Source organism: Portunus trituberculatus, chromosome 28 (assembly GCF_017591435.1).
Source record: "Portunus trituberculatus isolate SZX2019 chromosome 28, ASM1759143v1, whole genome shotgun sequence".
NCBI lineage: Eukaryota > Metazoa > Arthropoda > Malacostraca > Decapoda > Portunidae > Portunus > Portunus trituberculatus.
Genome location: NC_059282.1, coordinates 7,761,056 through 7,778,555, shown reverse-complemented (window position 1 = coordinate 7,778,555; position 17,500 = coordinate 7,761,056). Strand labels below are relative to the sequence as shown.

Below are 17,500 nucleotides of genomic sequence, written 5' to 3'. Positions count from 1 at the left end.
AGGAGGAGAGTGGATGGAGGCTAAAGAAGGGCTAAAAGGTGCACGAGAAAGTGAGGAGGTGGAATACAAAGGATACAAAGGAATACAAAGGAAAGAACAGGCAGCAACAGCAGTACTGGACCTAACGAAGCTGTCTGTCTGTGTGACTATGCTGTTATTACAAGTGTACCTCAGAGAATCAAATATTAAGAGGAAAGGTTTGTAGTGAATACCATGAAAAAAACTCGATAAAATTTTCCCAACCTCAAAAAAAGTGTGACCACAGATGAGAGAGGTGAAAGGAAAGGAAGAGGAGGACGAAGTGGGGAAGAGGAAATGATAAAAGACTGTCGTGAGGAAAAGAAGCAAGGCAGATGGAAAAACAACAAAAGGGGAAAAAGGACAAGCCAAATAAAGCAAGAAGACAAGTACACATATTGGTGAAGGAAACAGAACGAAGGAAGAGAAGTAGAGGAAAGAAATGGAGAGGAAAATAAAGAGGAAGAAATAGGAGGGAGGGAAAAGAGGAAGCAAATGATTCAGTGCCCACGAATTTAAGGAAAAAGGGCAGAAGCAAAATAAAGCAAGAAGATAAGTACACATTAATGAAGAAAACAGAACGAAGGAAGAAAAGTAGAGGAAAGAAACGGAGAGGGAAATAAGAGGAGAGGAGGAATAGGAGAGAGGGAAAAGAGGAAGCAGAGGATTCGGTGCTCGTGAACTGAAGGACGAAGAGGAATCATTAAACGAACCACAGCGATGAAAGACCTTCCGAAGATCTTCCTAAAAATTGTCCCTTCATTTACCGCGTACATGGATTGTTACACGGCACGAGAAAGAGGAAGAAGAGGAGAAAGAGGAGGAGGAGGAGGAGGAGAAGAATTGGATCATAATGATTCTTTTCATCTCATCATTTCTGAGGCCTGTATTCAGAAACCCTTTGTTCTCTCATCACGACTGTTTTCCAAGGCCACAGAGATGATTAGCGAGGTTTTCAAGAGTGTTTCTCCAGTTGATAATGTAGAAATCTTATCACTTTGCCTCTAGAACCGTTAAAATACCTTAAAAAACTCGTGTCAATTTGAGTAAAGCCTTTGAAATGGTGGAGGTGAAGCGCAAAAGTGATTGAGAATATAAACCTTACTCTCATCATTGGCGTTTCCTTGTGCACGTTCGTTATTGTTGTTTTTTCCATCTTTCCTTTTATATTCATAGTTCGCGAGGCTTCCAGATGTATATTTAAGTTTCTCTGCTCCTCCTCCTCCTCTTCCTCCTCCTCATTACCACTGCACGTATGTTTCTCCTAGTCCTCCTCCTTCTCCTCCTCTTCCTCCTCCTACTCTTTCTAACTTCCACACGAATTTGCTATCCTCCTCTTCTTCTTCTTCCTCTTTCTCAGCCACCCATGTCCTTCCTTTCCTCCTTATTTGCACTCTTCTCTTCCTCTTCTTCTTCCTCCTCCTCCTCCTCTCATCTCTTTTTTCTTTACTTCCTTACAAGTTTCCTCCTTCAATTCCTACATCCTCTCTCCTGTTCCCTTTTCAACTTGCCTTCTCCTTTATTTATTGTGCGTCTTCTGCCCTTCCTCTTCCTTCCTCGTATTCCTCCATTTTCACCTTTCATCCTCCTCCTCCTCCTCCTCCTCCTCCTCCTCACGCATCACACGCCCAATAACCAATGTAAATAAATGGGTTCAGTGGACAGTTACTCCTCTTCTTCCTCCTCCTCCTCCTCCTCCTCCTCCTCTTCCTCCTTCCCCACTAATGTTGAACGTGACCAGCACAGCGCCAACTTACCTCCCTCTCTTCCTCTCCTCTTACTCTCTCTCCCCTCTCTCTCTCTCTCTCTCTCTCTCTCTCTCTTTTCTCACACCATGACATCCTAATCTCACTTGCCTGACTTTACTTCTTCACCCCTTTCTTCCATTTTCTTTCTTAAGCCTTCCTTCTTTATTTTCTACTTCACTTTACCCTCTTTTCTTTGTTTTTACTCTCTCCTTTTTCTTTTTCTCCTTCTCTTCTTCCTGTTTCCTAGAATGGTAGTGTCTCTTTCCTCCCTTCCTTCTTTTCCTTTCTTCCTTTTCTTCTTCTTGTTTTCAGTGTCTTCTTCCTTCCTTTCTTCCTTTCCTTCTTATTGTTTTCAGTGTCTCCTTCCTTCCTTTCTTTCTTCCTTTCCTCCTTCTTGCTTTCAGTCAGTCCTCTCTTCCTTTCCCTCTGTCTTTTTCTCAACCATTCTGACTTGCATTATCATTTTTTCCTTCATCTTTTCCCTCCATCATTTTCTATCATGCATCACTAGCCTTCTCCTCCTCGGTGATGCAAAGAGCTAAGTTATCCCTTTCTCCTTCCGTTTTTGTGGACGAGATGGCTTCCCGTTTTCTTTAAAGGCCGCGTCAGTAAAGATTTAATAACACGTATGGAGAGGACAAAGAAGAAAACGTACCTGATGACACAGTTTACGTCAGAGAGAGAGAGAGAGAGAGAGAGAGAGAGAGAGAGAGAGAGAGAGAGAGAGAGAGAGAGAGTTAGTTCCCATACAGATGTCAGCGTCAGGAAAGCGACTCACACAATGCCTACGTGGGGTGCCTACTAACACAAAGCCACGCACACACACACACACACACACACACACACACACACACACACACACACACACACACAGATCTGAAAGGGATAATATTTTTGTACCACCGTGTCTTTCCCTCAGTTCCTAGCATTGGAAGGAGGAGGAGGAGGAGGAGGAGGAGGAGGAGGAGGAGGAGGAGGCTTGGGCAAAGGACATTCTGCTTTAATAACTCAACCCCCTCATCTGTCAGCCATCCCCAGCCCGCTTCACTCTGGCTCTCTCTCTCTCTCTCTCTCTCTCTCTCTCTCTCTCTCTCTCTCTCTCTCTCTCTCTCTCTCTCTCTCTCCTTTCTCCACCATGAGCTAGCTGCATTCGACTTTCTCCACCATGAGCTCTCTCTCTCTCTCTCTCTCTCTCTCTCTCTCTCTCTCTCTCTCTCTCTCTCTCTCTGGAATAAACCACCCAGCCACTCGCTCAACACTCAGGTAAATGGTCAAATAATTCTGGTCATCAGTCGCCGGGAGTTTCACAGGTCTGGTTATCACCTCCATCAAGGTAATAATGTTCCAATCAGCAGGTGAGGTACGGTGAGAGGAGGACCTTTCACAGAGGCATCAGTTTTAAGTGGGGCGATGCTGTGTGTTTAACTCCTTCAGTACTATGACGCGCTTCCATAAACATTCTGCTTACTATTTGGTGATTTTATGCAGCTTCTGAAACTTATGTGGTGGACAAAATAGTGAAGACTCTGGCCATTAATCTTCTGACTTCCATAATGTTTATAAAATCGTCCAATAATTCCCAAAACTCCAGGTTAAAAATGTGTCCCATTACTGAAGGGGTCAATAAAGAAACTAGGACGTGGCATGGTCAAGTACGCCAGGTGAATTAAGGTTACCAGGTGAACTTCAAGGTGTTAAGTGTCGAGTTCCAGGTGACTAGGTTGCGTGTGTCACTGGTTATGAAAGATAAGGTTACTAGGTGAAAGTGGATATTTGATGTAGTTTCAGGTTATTCAGTGGCTGCAAGGATACAAGGCGCGTGAGCTGTGGTTACTAGGAGAGGTGCTGGTAGTTAATTCAGTACCAGGTAACTAGAATGCTTTGCCGTGACGTAAAGACAAGGCAGGTACAAGGGAAGTCTTTTGCGGCTAAAACTCACATCACCGGGATCTACTGTTACTAGGTGAGGTTGAAGTAGTTAATTCAGTCCCAGGTAACTTTATTATTATTTTATGTTATGGCCTATAGTGCCTGTAGGCATACTTGAAGAGTATATGTGGGAAGCGCTGTTCAGCTTCCGCTCATTAGTGGCGTAGGCGATTTCATTTATAGTGGTACCTATATTAAGGCCCATATCACCACCCAAGCGCATTTGTAGTGTAACCACCTAGAACCTGGGTATCATGATAACATGTAGGTAACTTTAAACCACTCGACAAATGGCATAGCTTCAGAGCATTATGTGGTGGGATTGGAACCTACGCGTGGACGTCTGCATGGTCCCACGCTCACCACATTATCCACTACCCCACCGCCTCCCTTAAACTAGAATGCGCTGCCGTCACATAAAGACAAGGCAGGTACAAGGGACATCTTTTGCGGCTGAAACTCACATCACCAGGTAAGTGAATGCAATGAGGCAGTCGAGCAAATTCCCGTCACTCTGGCCTCAAGTAAACAAGAGGAGCGTGTGTCACCGGGCGCAGAGGAGATTCCACATTCCACAGACACACGGTACAGGGGGCTTCCTCATGAATACCAGAGGCCAGCACAAGACGCCACAGCAGACGACAAAACCACAATACAAAGGAGTGACAGGCCTTCCCCCAGATATCCGCCCAGACACTTCATCCGCCATTCCCTCGAGGCCTTACATACACACACATCCCTGCACCGCCACCGCCGCACGCCAGCCAACACTCCACTAAGCCAACAAAGCCACAGGGAGCATTCCACAGCTCACCGAACGTCCCTCAAATATTCCTGACTCTGTATATTTTCCCTCAGGTGACTCTACGTTGACTGCCAAGGTCGTGTGTTGAGTTTCTGTTTTCCAGTAGGGTGTTGTGTGTTTGGGTTTCTAAGGGTGTTTACATGAGAGCAGTGATGGTTTAACACTACAAAAAGGAAAAATACACCCATGAGAAGCTGATACTAACAGAATACATATTGAAATATCGTGTAGTGTATGTTATTTCAGTTTTCAAGTGTGTTTTTAGTAGAGTGATAATTCAACAGAGACTTTAAACGCATAAATGGTAAAAAACACTCATGAAAACTTGACACTAACACAATATACATTCAAATACAGTGTGCAGGTATATTATTTGAACTTTAAGATGTTTTCGCGATTGCAATAATAGTTTAACATGAACTCTACACCACCAGAGACAAACAAACAAGAAGAATAACGAGCAATAACTAACACTAACACCAAATACACAAGAAATCCCCAAATCACACAGTAGACAACCAACCCACAACCTTTAGAATAACACTCCTGGACATCCATCTCTCATACACTTACCTTGGTCGTGGGCGTGGCGGTCGCGGGCGTGGGTGAGAGGCAGTGGGTTCTCCGTCAGTAGTCGGTAGTAACCCTGCAGCACCAGCACTAGCTCCTCGGCGTCTCGCTCCTCCAGACTCAGCAACAGGTTCTGGAAAGAGGGAAAAAAAAAAAAACATCAACAAGGAGATCAAGAAACGTGCACAAGCCGGAAAAAGATACTGACAAGAGGGATTGGGAGCGAGAGAGAGAGAGAGAGAGAGAGAGAGAGAGAGAGAGAGAGAGAGAGAGAGAGAGAGAGAGAGAGAGAGAGAGAGAGAGAGAGAATACATTTTTTTTGTGGAAGAGTGTAAACTGGCCAAGGGCAATAAAAAAGAATAAAAAAAAGCCCAATTGATTAATACAGTTAGCCAAAAGTCAGGGACAAATGTCTTGAAACCTCCCTCTTAAAAGATGTCAAGTCGCAGCAAGAGGGAAATACAGAAGGAGGCAGAGAGTTCTAGAGTTTACAAGAAATACAACCCTACTACAAGAATGGGAACGAAACAAAAAATATCACCAAAGGCATAAATAAAGTGAGAAAATAATGAAGAGTGAAGTTAAGGTCACACATAATACTACAGCCACAGGGAAGCGAGGATGAGTAAGGCCACAAGAGGGAGTGAAGAGTTTAAGGTCAGAAAAAGGTCACAGAAGAGGGAAGCTGCAGTAATAGTTGGCATACCAGGAAAGAGATAAAAGTGAAGTTTGTTTAAATGAATAGATTAAGGGGAAATGAATAGCTGAGGTGGGGGGATGGGGGAGTGTTAGCAGGAGGGGGATGGAAATAGCAGGAGATATTTTGGTGTTGTGAACAGATAATTACGCTAAACTAGTTACCATAATGGGATAATTCGCGATATTACTGGGGAAAAATAAGAAAATTCGCGTTCATAAAAGAAGGAAAAATACACAAGCGTTGAAAAAAAATAAAGAATAGTATCGTTTGGGAAGAAAAAAAAAGAAACACACGTGGAATTAAATGGAAAAAAAGGCCTGAAAAAAAATGTAATGACCTAAATGAAAATAAAAGTATAAATTGTGAAAAAAAATGCAAAAATCATGAACAATATCGCCTGAAAGAAAAAAAACCGAGTGAAATAAACGAAAAAACGGAGAAAAAAAGCACGAATGACTCAACTGAAGATAAAAGTAATTTGTGTGGAAAAAAAAAAATGGAGAGAAAAATAACACAATAACACATACTCATAAAGAAAGACGAAAAGGACACTACGTGGAATCATGACGTAAAAATAGACATAATAACGAAGAAAATTTCAGAACCACACGAGCGACACCGTGAATCACAGAGAACCAGCGACGCGGAGGCAAAAATAGGACATGATCATAAAAAGGGAAAATAAAAGCAGTAAGGGAAAACAATGCCGCCCAAAAACGATAGAGTAAAAAAAAAAGGAAAACACACACACACACACACACACACACACACACACACACACACACACACACACACACACACACACACACACACACACACACACATTGAGCAAACATTAAACAGCTACACGGAACGAAACACTAATAGTAACGTAAAGGACGAGATAACACGAGCGGGAATGCAAACTATCGATACACGGGAATGAAAACAGTGGGGGTGGAAAAAGTGAAATAAAATAAAAACAAGCCGGAAACTAACAAAAACGAACAGGAAATAAAAAGAAAAACGATATGAAATGAAAATATGAAGTAAAAACTGAACAAATGAAAAAAAAGAAAAGGAAAAACATGAATCTGATTATAAAAAAAAAATAAAAGGAAAAACCTAAAAAGAACCAGACTACCAACAGAACCAAGAGACAGGTAAATCCAAAACACGGCTGAACAATTCAACAAACAGAGAAACAGAGTGAAGGAAAGACATGCAACCGAGTAACTCCCTTTCATCCTCGAGAGCTCTCAAGAAGGCTGCGCAGGGAAGTGAGGCAAAGCTTGACAGAGAAACACCAAGAAGCGCCGACAAGAGGAATCTATAAAATGCAGCGTAACTCCAATATCGTCCGCGCCAGGGAACACAGAGGAAGGAAAAATACGCTGCGATATGAAACGGTAAATAAAAGGTACCAGCCATAACAGACAGCGAGACATCTCCCCCAAAATATGTGCGTACGAGACGGGCATTCCGGCGCCAGCAATGAGAGTGAGCAATGTCATACTTACAAGCCAGAGTCCTCCATAACTGCGGTGGAAATAACGAGCATCTGAAGTTCTTTCTTACCTGCTTTGTTTGATGACGTAAAGGAAGTGACTGGTAGAATATTGTAAGCCATTATTTGCTTTCTTTTTCTTTTTCTGTGTGTTATTGATGAAGTTTATGCTTTAATTAGTATGTCTGATTTTTTTTTTCGTGTTCTAAATGTTTTGAGTATATTTTCATCATTCTGTTTGTTTCTTTCCGTTAAAAAAACAGTAAAAAAATCACAGTATTGGATCATTTTGTGTTATGAAAAGCCTTTATTACATTTTTTTTACTTGTTTGTTCGTTGAAGTAAAGAATAACAGGGAAAATATCTAAGGACATTTTTATCTCTTATGTTATTTATGAAGCCTTGTATATTTCAACTCTCCTGCAAGAAAGTGATAGGTAGAATATTGTTGGCCATTATTTACTTTCTTTTCCCTTATGTATGCGCTATGAATGAAGTTTACTTATGCATTATTATAGGAATGATTTGTTTTTTGTGTTGTAAATGTTTTGGGTATAATTTAATCGATCTGTTCGTTTGTTTCAGTAAAAAAAGACAATAAAATATCAGTGTTTTTGTGTTATGAAAATTCTCCATTACATTTTTTTTACCTGTTTGTTCGTTTAAGTAAAAGAATAACAGGAAAATATCAAACGACATTTTTATCTCTTATGTTATCTATGAAGTCCTTGTATATTTCAACTCTCCTGCAAAAACAATAGCGGGTAAAACGTTCCAGGATATTTATTTTCTCGCGTTATCTATGAAGTCTTCCTGCATTTTTACCTGTCTATTTGGTTTTCGTAAAGAATGACACCTAAAAACACTTCCAAACATTTATTTCACACGTTATCTATGAAGCCTTTACACTTAGCCTGCTTTCCTCACCTGCATTAAAAGAAAAGTGAAAAAAAAAACACTCACAGCTATCAATTTCACGATACGTATCTCATGTGTAGCGTAAAGAAGATTTCCTCCAATTTTTTTTCCGTCTCATCTCGTTATATAACAAAAAATAAAGGCTAACAACATTTGAGAACATCTATCTCTCATGTAATTTAATCTAGCGTCCTCTCTGCGCCGTTTTTCTTCATGCTAAGGACGAGAGGAGCGCAACGATAAGGTATATATAATTTTTTCTACCAACTAGGTTTGCTAAGGAGACGAACCCAGCAATATTCTCATCTCATAAGGTACATCGGCGTCTCAACAAACACACGTCGTTTTCTTCCTCTCAGACAAACGAGTAACGAAGAGAAAAAGTGAGTATATACTGTTGTATTGCTTCATATTCCACTTGATTCTTACCTCTTGGTTTGTGTGTGTGTGTGTGTGTGTGTATCCGCAGTGGAGGTGATATTTTTCAAGCGAGAGCGAGAGAGAGAGAGAGAGAGAGAGAGAGAGAGAGAGAGAGAGAGAGAGAGAGAGAGAGAGAGAGAGAGAGAGAGAATATGTGAGTGGAGGTAAAAAAATGCAGAAACGCTTTCCTTTAATTCTTTTCCCTTGCAAGTCTCATGTGTTGCTTCCACGACGTCGCATTTATATTTTCTAAGGTCACGGCACACTATTTCTTCATTGCACGTGCGCCGGGGATCCTAAGCCGCCTCCTGAGATCGCTTAGTGGCTTAATAAATGGTGCGATACGTGCGTGATGATGACGATAGTGGTGGTGGTGGGTGGGGTGATATTAGCGGTGATGGTGGTAGCGCGATGGTGGTGATAGTTGTTAGCGGATTAGCGCAAGGAGGAGACGGCTGTGTGTATATGTGTGTGTGTGAATATCTGTTTACATGTGGTGTGTTTGTAGAGACGAACATCCTCAGTAATGATTCCAATGTTCTAGTGGTGGAAATGGACGGGTAAAGCAGAGTGAAGCAGGGGAGAGCAAAGAAGAGAAGAGAAGAAAAGGAAAAGGAGGAGAATACAAACAAAATAGATAGGAAGGCAGAAATGGAAGGGGAGAGCAAGAGACGCGAGAAAGGAAAAGGTGAAGAGAACGAAACACGGTAGATAGGAAGTAAAGTAAGAATGGACGGGGAGAGGAGAGGAGTGGAGAGGAAGGAAACGAAAGCAGAGAGAGAAAAAAACATCAGACAGGAAACGAGGAGAGAGAGAGAGAGAGAGAGAGAGAGAGAGAGAGAGAGAGAGAGAGAGAGAGAGAGAGAGAGAGAGAGAGAGAGAGAGAGAGAGAGAGAGAGAGAGAGAGAGAGAGAGAGAGAGAGAGAGAGAGAGAGAGAGAGAGAGAGAGAGAGAGAGAGAGAGAGAGAGAGAGAGAGAGAGAGAGAGAGAGAGAGAGAGAGAGAGAGAGAGAGAGAGAGAGAGAGAGAGAGAGAGAGAGAGAGAGAGAGAGAGAGAGAGAGAGAGAGAGAGAGAGAGAGAGAGAGAGAGAGAGAGAGAGAGAGAGAGAGAGAGAGAGAGAGAGAGAGAGAGAGAGAGAGAGAGAGAGAGAGAGAGAGAGAGAGAGAGAGAGAGAGAGAGAGAGAGAGAGAGAGAGAGAGAGAGAGAGAGAACAATTTAGGCAGCGATATGGAAACTAAACACAAAAGTCTTCACATCAAATACAAGGTGCAAAAACGTAAAAAGAATAACACACACACACACACACACACACACACACACACACACACACACACACACACACACACACACACACACACACACACACACACTGACGTATCTGTAGTGGAAGAGAAGACAAAAAGAGGTAAGCCTACTTGTATCCTCTTTCCTCCTCGTCCTCTTCCTCCTCCTCTTACTCCTTCGCCTCTTCCTTCCCCTTTAACCCACACCTGACTTCAAGAAACCCCAAGATCCTCCCCCTTCTCTTCCTTCTTTCCTCTTACTATCTTCACTCCTCCTTTCCTTCCTTCCTTTGCAGAAATCCCTCCCTTGAGGCCTCGCGAGGAAGAGACAGTCGCCCGCAGGAAGACTTGGGGGCGTGAGGAGGAGGAGGAGGAGGAGGAGGAGGAGGAGGAGGAGGAGGAGGAGGAGGAGGAGGAGGAAGAGGAGGAGGAGGAGGAGGAGGAGGAGGAGGAAAGGTGGTGGAGGAGGAGAAGGAGGCTAACAGAGGACAAACACACACACACACACACACACACACACACACACACAGAGAGAGAGAGAGAGAGAGAGAGAGAGAGAGAGAGAGAGAGAGAGAGAGAGAGAGAGAGAGAGAGAGAGAGAGAGAGAGAGAGAGAGAGAGAGAGAGAGAGAGAGAGAGAGAGAGAGAGAGAGAGAGAGAGAGAGAGAGAGAGAGAGAGAGAGAGAGAGAGAGAGAGAGAGAGAGAGAGAGAGAGAGAGAGAGAGAGAGAGAGAGAGAGAGAGAGAGAAGGAAGGAAAATTAGTAAGGCACGGAATAATAGAAGTAAGAATAGATCAAAAGAAGGCAAAAAATATCCCTTCAGAGAGAGAGAGAGAGAGAGAGAGAGAGAGAGAGAGAGAGAGAGAGAGAGAGAGAGAGAGAGAGAGAGAGAGTAGGGACAATGTAGTAAGGGACGAGAGGACGAAAGGAAAAAAGCCCGTATCCCTCCCTTTTATCTCTCGTAATCCTTCCCTTGTCGTGTTATGGACAGTATCTGGAGGGCTCGACATGCCAGGCTTTACTCGGCCCGGGGTGACACAGGCGGGCCGGGTTACGCCTCACTAAGTTCGGTCCCTCTCACTTGAGCCTCGAGTTAGGTAAGTTACCCCGCAATATAAGCCGAATTAACGCTGGGTCGAAGGTTCTGTAATGGTATTAGAAGAGGAGCACTTCGACCGTGACCAAGATGTCTCTCCCTCCCACCGTGAGAGAGAGAGAGAGAGAGAGAGAGAGAGAGAGAGAGAGAGAGTTTATTTTTTTCTATTTCTTTACGGATTAGAGTCCAAAGAAATCGGTTCTTTGTTAATTTGTTTGCCACTAATAGAAAACTACGACGCATGAGAAAATTCGTGGAACAATGTACGATAATTGAAAAGAAACTGAAAAAAAATAATGATTAAATGTTTATAAAAAAAGAAAGTGGGCATATAAAAAAAAGAAGAAAAGAACCATAGAATACGGAATTTATAATAGTAACAGAAACAACAGCAACAAGAACAACAGCAGCAGAGCGATTCTAAGAAAGAAAATAAAAGAGGTAAAAAAAAAAGGAAAATATAGGGAAACAAAGGAACATTGAATGGCTAAAGGACAACAACAAACTCACAGGAAGAAGACAATGGCACAGATACGAAAACAACTAAATTCAAAGACTGAGAAGCAACTACGGGGAAAACTTAGAACAAGAGAGAGAGAGAGAGAGAGAGAGAGAGAGAGAGAGAGAGAGAGAGAGAGAGAGAGAGAGAGAGAGAGAGAGAGAGAGAGAGAGAGAGAGAGAGAGAGAGAGAGAGAGAGAGAGAGAGAGAGAGAGAGAGAGAGAGAGAGAGAGAGAGAGAGAGAGAGAGAGAGAGAGAGAGAGAGAGAGAGAGAGAAAGAGAGAGGCGAAACAGAGCAATGGGCCACGACTCCCTACGAACATTCTGCCCCGTCACCTTCTCGTTCCTTCTCGCACACCAGTCTCCAATTTTCACTTCACGATGGGGTGTTGGGGGTGGAGGGACATGAAGACGCAGGATACAGTTTCAAGATTCACAGGTAAGAGTGACGTCACCTAACCTGTCACGTGGGGATAAATTAAAGCTACATAGGTAAGCCAATATGCACCTGTCCTTCTTTTCCTTTTCCCTTATGACACACGTGACATGAATTGCAGCCTTGAAAAATTGAGGTTAAGATTCTGGTGCTATTTTTAGTTTTAGTTACAATAGTGCCTTTAAAAATGACGTTTGGGGATGCAGAGGTAAGTTACACATACCTTTAATTTCTTCGATGTTCCTTATGAAACACCTGCCATTAATTGCAACTCTGTAAATCGTAGTGAAGCTTTTGGTGTTACGTTAGTCTTACTTTGTCTGAGAGATTACTGTTTCTGGATTTCCTGATGTTCCTAAAATGCACATCAAAGCTTCAAGGTCACTCTCTGAACGCATGAGGAGGTTCTAAAGCCGTATTAACACAGTATCAAACTCCATTACCTATTTTCTCCAAGGAAGGTCACCAGGATTATTAGGTCATAGGAGACGTGACCCAGGCAGGCGCTGGTCAGGTCATTAGACGCTTTCTTCTTAATGAAGTCAGCGGGGAGAGAAAAAAAATGGCCTAATGATCTTCCCCAGCAGGTAGCTCAGAGAGAATGGAATTACAGGCGGCACTTTTTACCTGGACTGCGAGTGTGTACCGTTTACCTGCGACGCTGATTAAGCTTTCAATGTAATTATGCCTCAGTTTACCTGATTACCAAACACTGCTGCTATTAACATTGCTGCAACGCTCTGTCTCCCCGCCATCACTCCACCAGTAATCACTACCTTGAACACAGACACATACATACACATACACATACACACACACACACACACACACACACACACACACACACACACACACACACACACAGTACGATCACGCCTCAATGCCTCCTCCTCCTCCTCCACCTCCTTCCCTTTTTTTTCCTCCTCCTCTTCCTTCTTCTCTTTCTTGGTCTCGTCTCCGTAGTCCTCCAGCAGCAAACATGACAATAGGCTCCCCTCCCTCTTTCCCCTCGCCTCGCCACCACGAGTCAGCGCCGCCAGAAGGTGCGCGGGTGCTTGGAATAATGCCAATATAAGTTGGGATGGAATGGACCAACCCAAACCTTGTCCTGTCGCTTCCCTGATGGCCGGAAACATTTGGAGGGTCCTTCGCCACTGTTGTAAACATATACTCTCTCTCTCTCTCTCTCTCTCTCTCTCTCTCTCTCTCTCTCTCTCTCTCTCTCTCTCTCTCTTTGGTTTGATCTTATTACTTTTTTTTTTTTTACCCTCAAAGACGTTTCTAAATCTTACACCTTTACTTCCTACACTTCTTACTCCTTCTTCTCTCTCTCTCTCTCTCTCTCTTACATTCTCCTCCTTCTCCTCCTCACACGCTTGCATGGCGCCACCCCATCAGGAAGGCAAGGGCAGAGGTGTAATAAATAAGGAGCAGAGCAGCGTTCAGTCCTACATCCTCTCACGCTCTCCAGCCACACTCCCACGGTGCATTTTATTTACCTGCCTGCCGTGTGTGTGTATGTGTGTTTGTATGTGTGCGTGTGTGTATGTTCGTCTAGGAGCGAGAGCGAGAGAGAGAGAGAGAGAGAGAGAGAGAGAGAGAGAGAGAGAGAGAGAGAGAGAGAGAGAGAGGGAAACCATCAAATCATCTACACAAACGAGCCAAACACATCCTCATCTTACTCCTCTTAACACCTATTCCCTTCTACCCCTTTCTCTCTCTCTCTCTCTCTCTCTCTCTCTCTCTCTCTTTCTCCAATGTATATGTAAGGTGCGAGAAACACGAGACACTGTTGCCTATGCTCGAATGTCGTTCTTGCTGGGTGTTTGTCGGCCTCGTGTTCCTCCCGCCACTCCTCCTTGATTAGCTGCAGTCTCGCCTTTATTGTGTCCATCCCTGTGTCCACCTCATCTGCTTCTGACGAGCCGGGCACACCTGATTGCTTCTGATGCTAACGTTCTGATCTGCTAAGGCGAGACATGTTCCTGTTATAGTCCTCGTTATTGCATGTGATTCTAATGCTCTGATCTGGTAAGGTGTCATATATTCCAGTTACAGTCATCGTTATTACTTGCAAGCACACTCACAGACACACATCCACACATTCACACACACATACGTATACACAAGGGAACAGCACACAGACAGAAGCTGGAGATGAACAAAAGGACATATTATATTCCCTGACAAGCGGCTCTTTTTTTTTTCTCCCCCAGCTGAGACAAAGACTTGGCTTGTACGAGCGTGGCAGTGAAGGAACGGAGGGCCGGGCCGCGCAGGGAGCCAGGGAAATGCAAAGAAATGTTTAGGGAGAAGAGAATATGGTGCCTTTCCGTCTCCCTCTCCCTCTCTCTTTCTCCAGACCTCCCTTCTATTCGACGTAACAGCACAAGAAGACAATGAGGAACCTCGCTGATGGAGAGGAAGGAAGAGGAGGAAAGGAAGGAAGGCAGGTAAGTAGGAAGGGAGAGGAGGGATGGGAAGGTGTAGGTAGGCAGGAAGGAGGGAGAGGAGAGCATGGGAGAGAAAAGGAGAGGAAGAAAGAGCGTCCCCAGACACGTGGAGGATGTCTCCCTTGGGTTAAGCCACCACCACCACCACCACCGAGGGAGAGAGAGTGAGAGTGAGAGTGTGAGAGAGAGAGAGAGGGTGAGAGGCTGCCACTGGTGTTAAAGGTGCCGTCTGAGGTGTGAGGTTGCCTGTTTCTTTTGTTAGTTCTGATGGTTCTGCTTCTTCTCCTTCCTCCCTCCTCCTCCTCCTTCTTCTTCTCTCTCCTCCATTTCAACTTGCGTAATCCTCTTTCCCTCTCCCTCTTAGTTCTCTTTTTTTTATTCTTCTCTTCGTGTCTTTTTATCTACGAATCGCTTTTCTTGCTCTCTTTGTCTATCTGCGAGCGACATTCCGAAAGAGTCTGTGATCTGCCTCAGTGAGCTTTAAGATTGCATTTATCTAGTTCGTCTAATTCCTGCAGAGAGAGAGAGAGAGAGAGAGAGAGAGAGAGAGAGAGAGAGAGAGAGAGAGAGAGAGAGAGAGAGAGAGAGAGAGAGAGAGAGAGAGAGAGAGAGAGAGAGAGAGAGAGAGAGAGAGAGAGAGAGAGAGAGAGAGAGAGAGAGAGAGAGAGAGAGAGAGAGAGAGAGAGAGAGAGAGAGAGAGAGAGAGAGAGAGAGAGAGAGAGAGAGAGAGAGAGAGAGAGAGAGAGAGAGAGAGAGAGAGAGAGAGAGAGAGAGAGAGAGAGAGAGAGAGAGAGAGAGAGAGAGAGAGAGAGAGAGAGAGAGAGAGAGAGAGAGAGAGAGAGAGAGAGAGAGAGAGAGAGAGAGAGAGAGAGAGAGAGAGAGAGAGAGAGAGAGAGAGAGAGAGAGAGAGAGAGAGAGAGAGAGAGAGAGAGAGAGAGAGAGAGAGAGAGAGAGAGAGAGAGAGAGAGAGAGAGAGAGCACAGGAAAAAGCTACAAAAAAGTGATATATATATATATTCTTTGGGTGTCAATCCGGCGGGAAAATTTCTCGACACTAGAAGTTTGACAAAGAACCAAAAACCAGTCACTTTGAAGGAAGATAGTGACCAACTTTGGCGAAGGGACGGAGGCAGGAGGTAAGGCAGCCAGTGGGAAGGACTTTGCCTCACCTGTCATTCTTAAGGGGAGGAAAAAGTGGGGGGAAGGGGGGAGGGAGTAAGAGGAGGAGGAGAGCAGAGGTCGTAGTCACCTTTAGGGTCGTTAATGGGGACAAAGTCTTACCCCGTTGTCGTCGTGACCCGTTGAGGTGGTGTGGAGAGGCTGCAGGTAGTTGTTGTTGTCGTAGGAGTTGGTGTTTGTGGTAGAAGTCAAGCTGTTGTCGTAAGTAATGGTGTTGTGACTGTAGTTGTTGTTGTTGATGGTGTTGTAGTAGTTTGTGGAGGCGGTGGCGGCTGACGAGGCTGTGGTGTTGTAGTGGTTGTTGATGATGCAGCCCGCGGTGGTGTTGGTGGTGTTGCTGCTGGAGTAGTTGTAGTACTTGTTGTCGTAGGGAGTGGTGATGAGGTGGTAGCCAAGATTGTCGTACGCGAGGGGCCCCGCGCTGTAGGTGACGGTGTCGTAGTACCCGGGGCAGTACTCCACAGGCACCAGATCCTCCTCCTCGTCACACTGAAGGAGTCCCAGCGCCTCCTCCTCCTCCTGCCGCAGCTCCTCCGCCACCGTGACCAAAGTACCATCGGACCGCACCTGGCACCCATCAGAGGTTAACAGGGTGCCATCAGAGGTAACCAAAGTGCCATCTGGGGTTAATAGGTCACCGTCTGGGGTCACATAGACTGGCTTGGCCTTCCGAGGGCACTGCAGGAGGCCATTGAGGAGGGGGTCATCCTCGCTGGGGAAGTGAGGATGCCCGCTGGCCCGTAGATCCTCCTCCAGAAGGGATACACTAAGCTCTCCGTCGGCAGTCACCACCATAGGGAAGGAGCCGTCTGAGGGAGGCAGTCCGGGGCGCGAGGCGAGTCCTCCCAGGGGCAGGGGAGCCTCGCAGGGGGTACAGAAGCCGCAAAGAGCTCCCAGCATGGCCGCAGCCTCGCCAGCGCCGCTCTACCGCACGGCACGCACACACACACGCACTCTCGAGGGGAACCTTAAGCCTGTTGTGACACCAAACTCGCTCTAATGAATTCACAGCCAACGGCTCTCCCAGCACACTTACTTTCGCTAGGCCCTCTCACTCTCCCTCTCCCTCCCTCGCCCGCAAAGTCTTTCCCTGCGTCCTTCACGGGGTACATCTCTCTCTCTCTCTCTCTCTCTCTCTCTCTCTCTCTCTCTCTCTCTCTCTCTCTCTCTCAATATCAGCAACGGTCACAAGCAAATCCACACGCAATCACAACTCTACCGTTAAATTCACGTCTGGACCTCCGTCTCTCCCTTTGCCTCCCTCTCTCTCCGACATCACCACCGGGTATTCACCTTTACAGGGCAATTAATTAAGCACATATGAGCACACAGTACACCCTCCCTCCCCACAAGTCCCCACACATCACGCTTCTGAGCACCCTCCCACAGTGCATCACGGTTCAACCCAACGAACGCTACACAAATTAATTACATTCAAGTAACACTGTAATTCATGCATTTCCGGAGGGGCGCGTGTGTTTATGACGCGGTGAGTCTTTTGTCTGTAATGAGTTTGGCGGTGACGAGCACCGCGGAGATGATGCGGTGGGAGAGGCGAGGCTGATAGGCACTGATAGGACACGATGTAGAGATAATGAGGGGATAGAAAACTGTGTATGGATAATGAGAAAAGGTGTAGTATAGGTGGTGAAAAAAGGACGAGGCTGAGAGGTACTGATACGATGTGATATAGAGATAATGAGGAATAGAAAGCTGTGTATGGATAATGAGTAAAAGATCGTAAAAAGAGACAAGGCTGAGAGATACTGATGCGATATTATACAAAGATAATGAAGGAATTGACAGCTGTATATGGATAATGAGCAGCAGTAAAGTGTTAAAAAAAGAAGGAAGCTGAGAGGTAATGATACAACACGATGATAAAAAAATACATAAAACAGTAAATAAAAAAAAGAAAATAAGGAATATGTAATGATGAAAGGACATATTAGTACAATAAA

General features: G+C 44.8%; 1 protein-coding gene across 25 annotated transcripts in view; it reads right to left on the bottom strand.

The window, feature by feature from the left end:
* LOC123510326 overlaps positions 1-17,500 on the bottom strand; it is a 732,954-nt gene that overhangs the window by 45,139 nt on the left and 670,315 nt on the right. For all 25 annotated transcript variants that reach the window (XM_045265385.1, XM_045265388.1, XM_045265394.1 and 22 more), the window contains one exon: positions 5,074-5,203. In XM_045265385.1, coding sequence (XP_045121320.1) covers positions 5,074-5,203 — 130 coding nt within the window. The remainder of the gene's footprint in view (positions 1-5,073; positions 5,204-17,500) is intronic.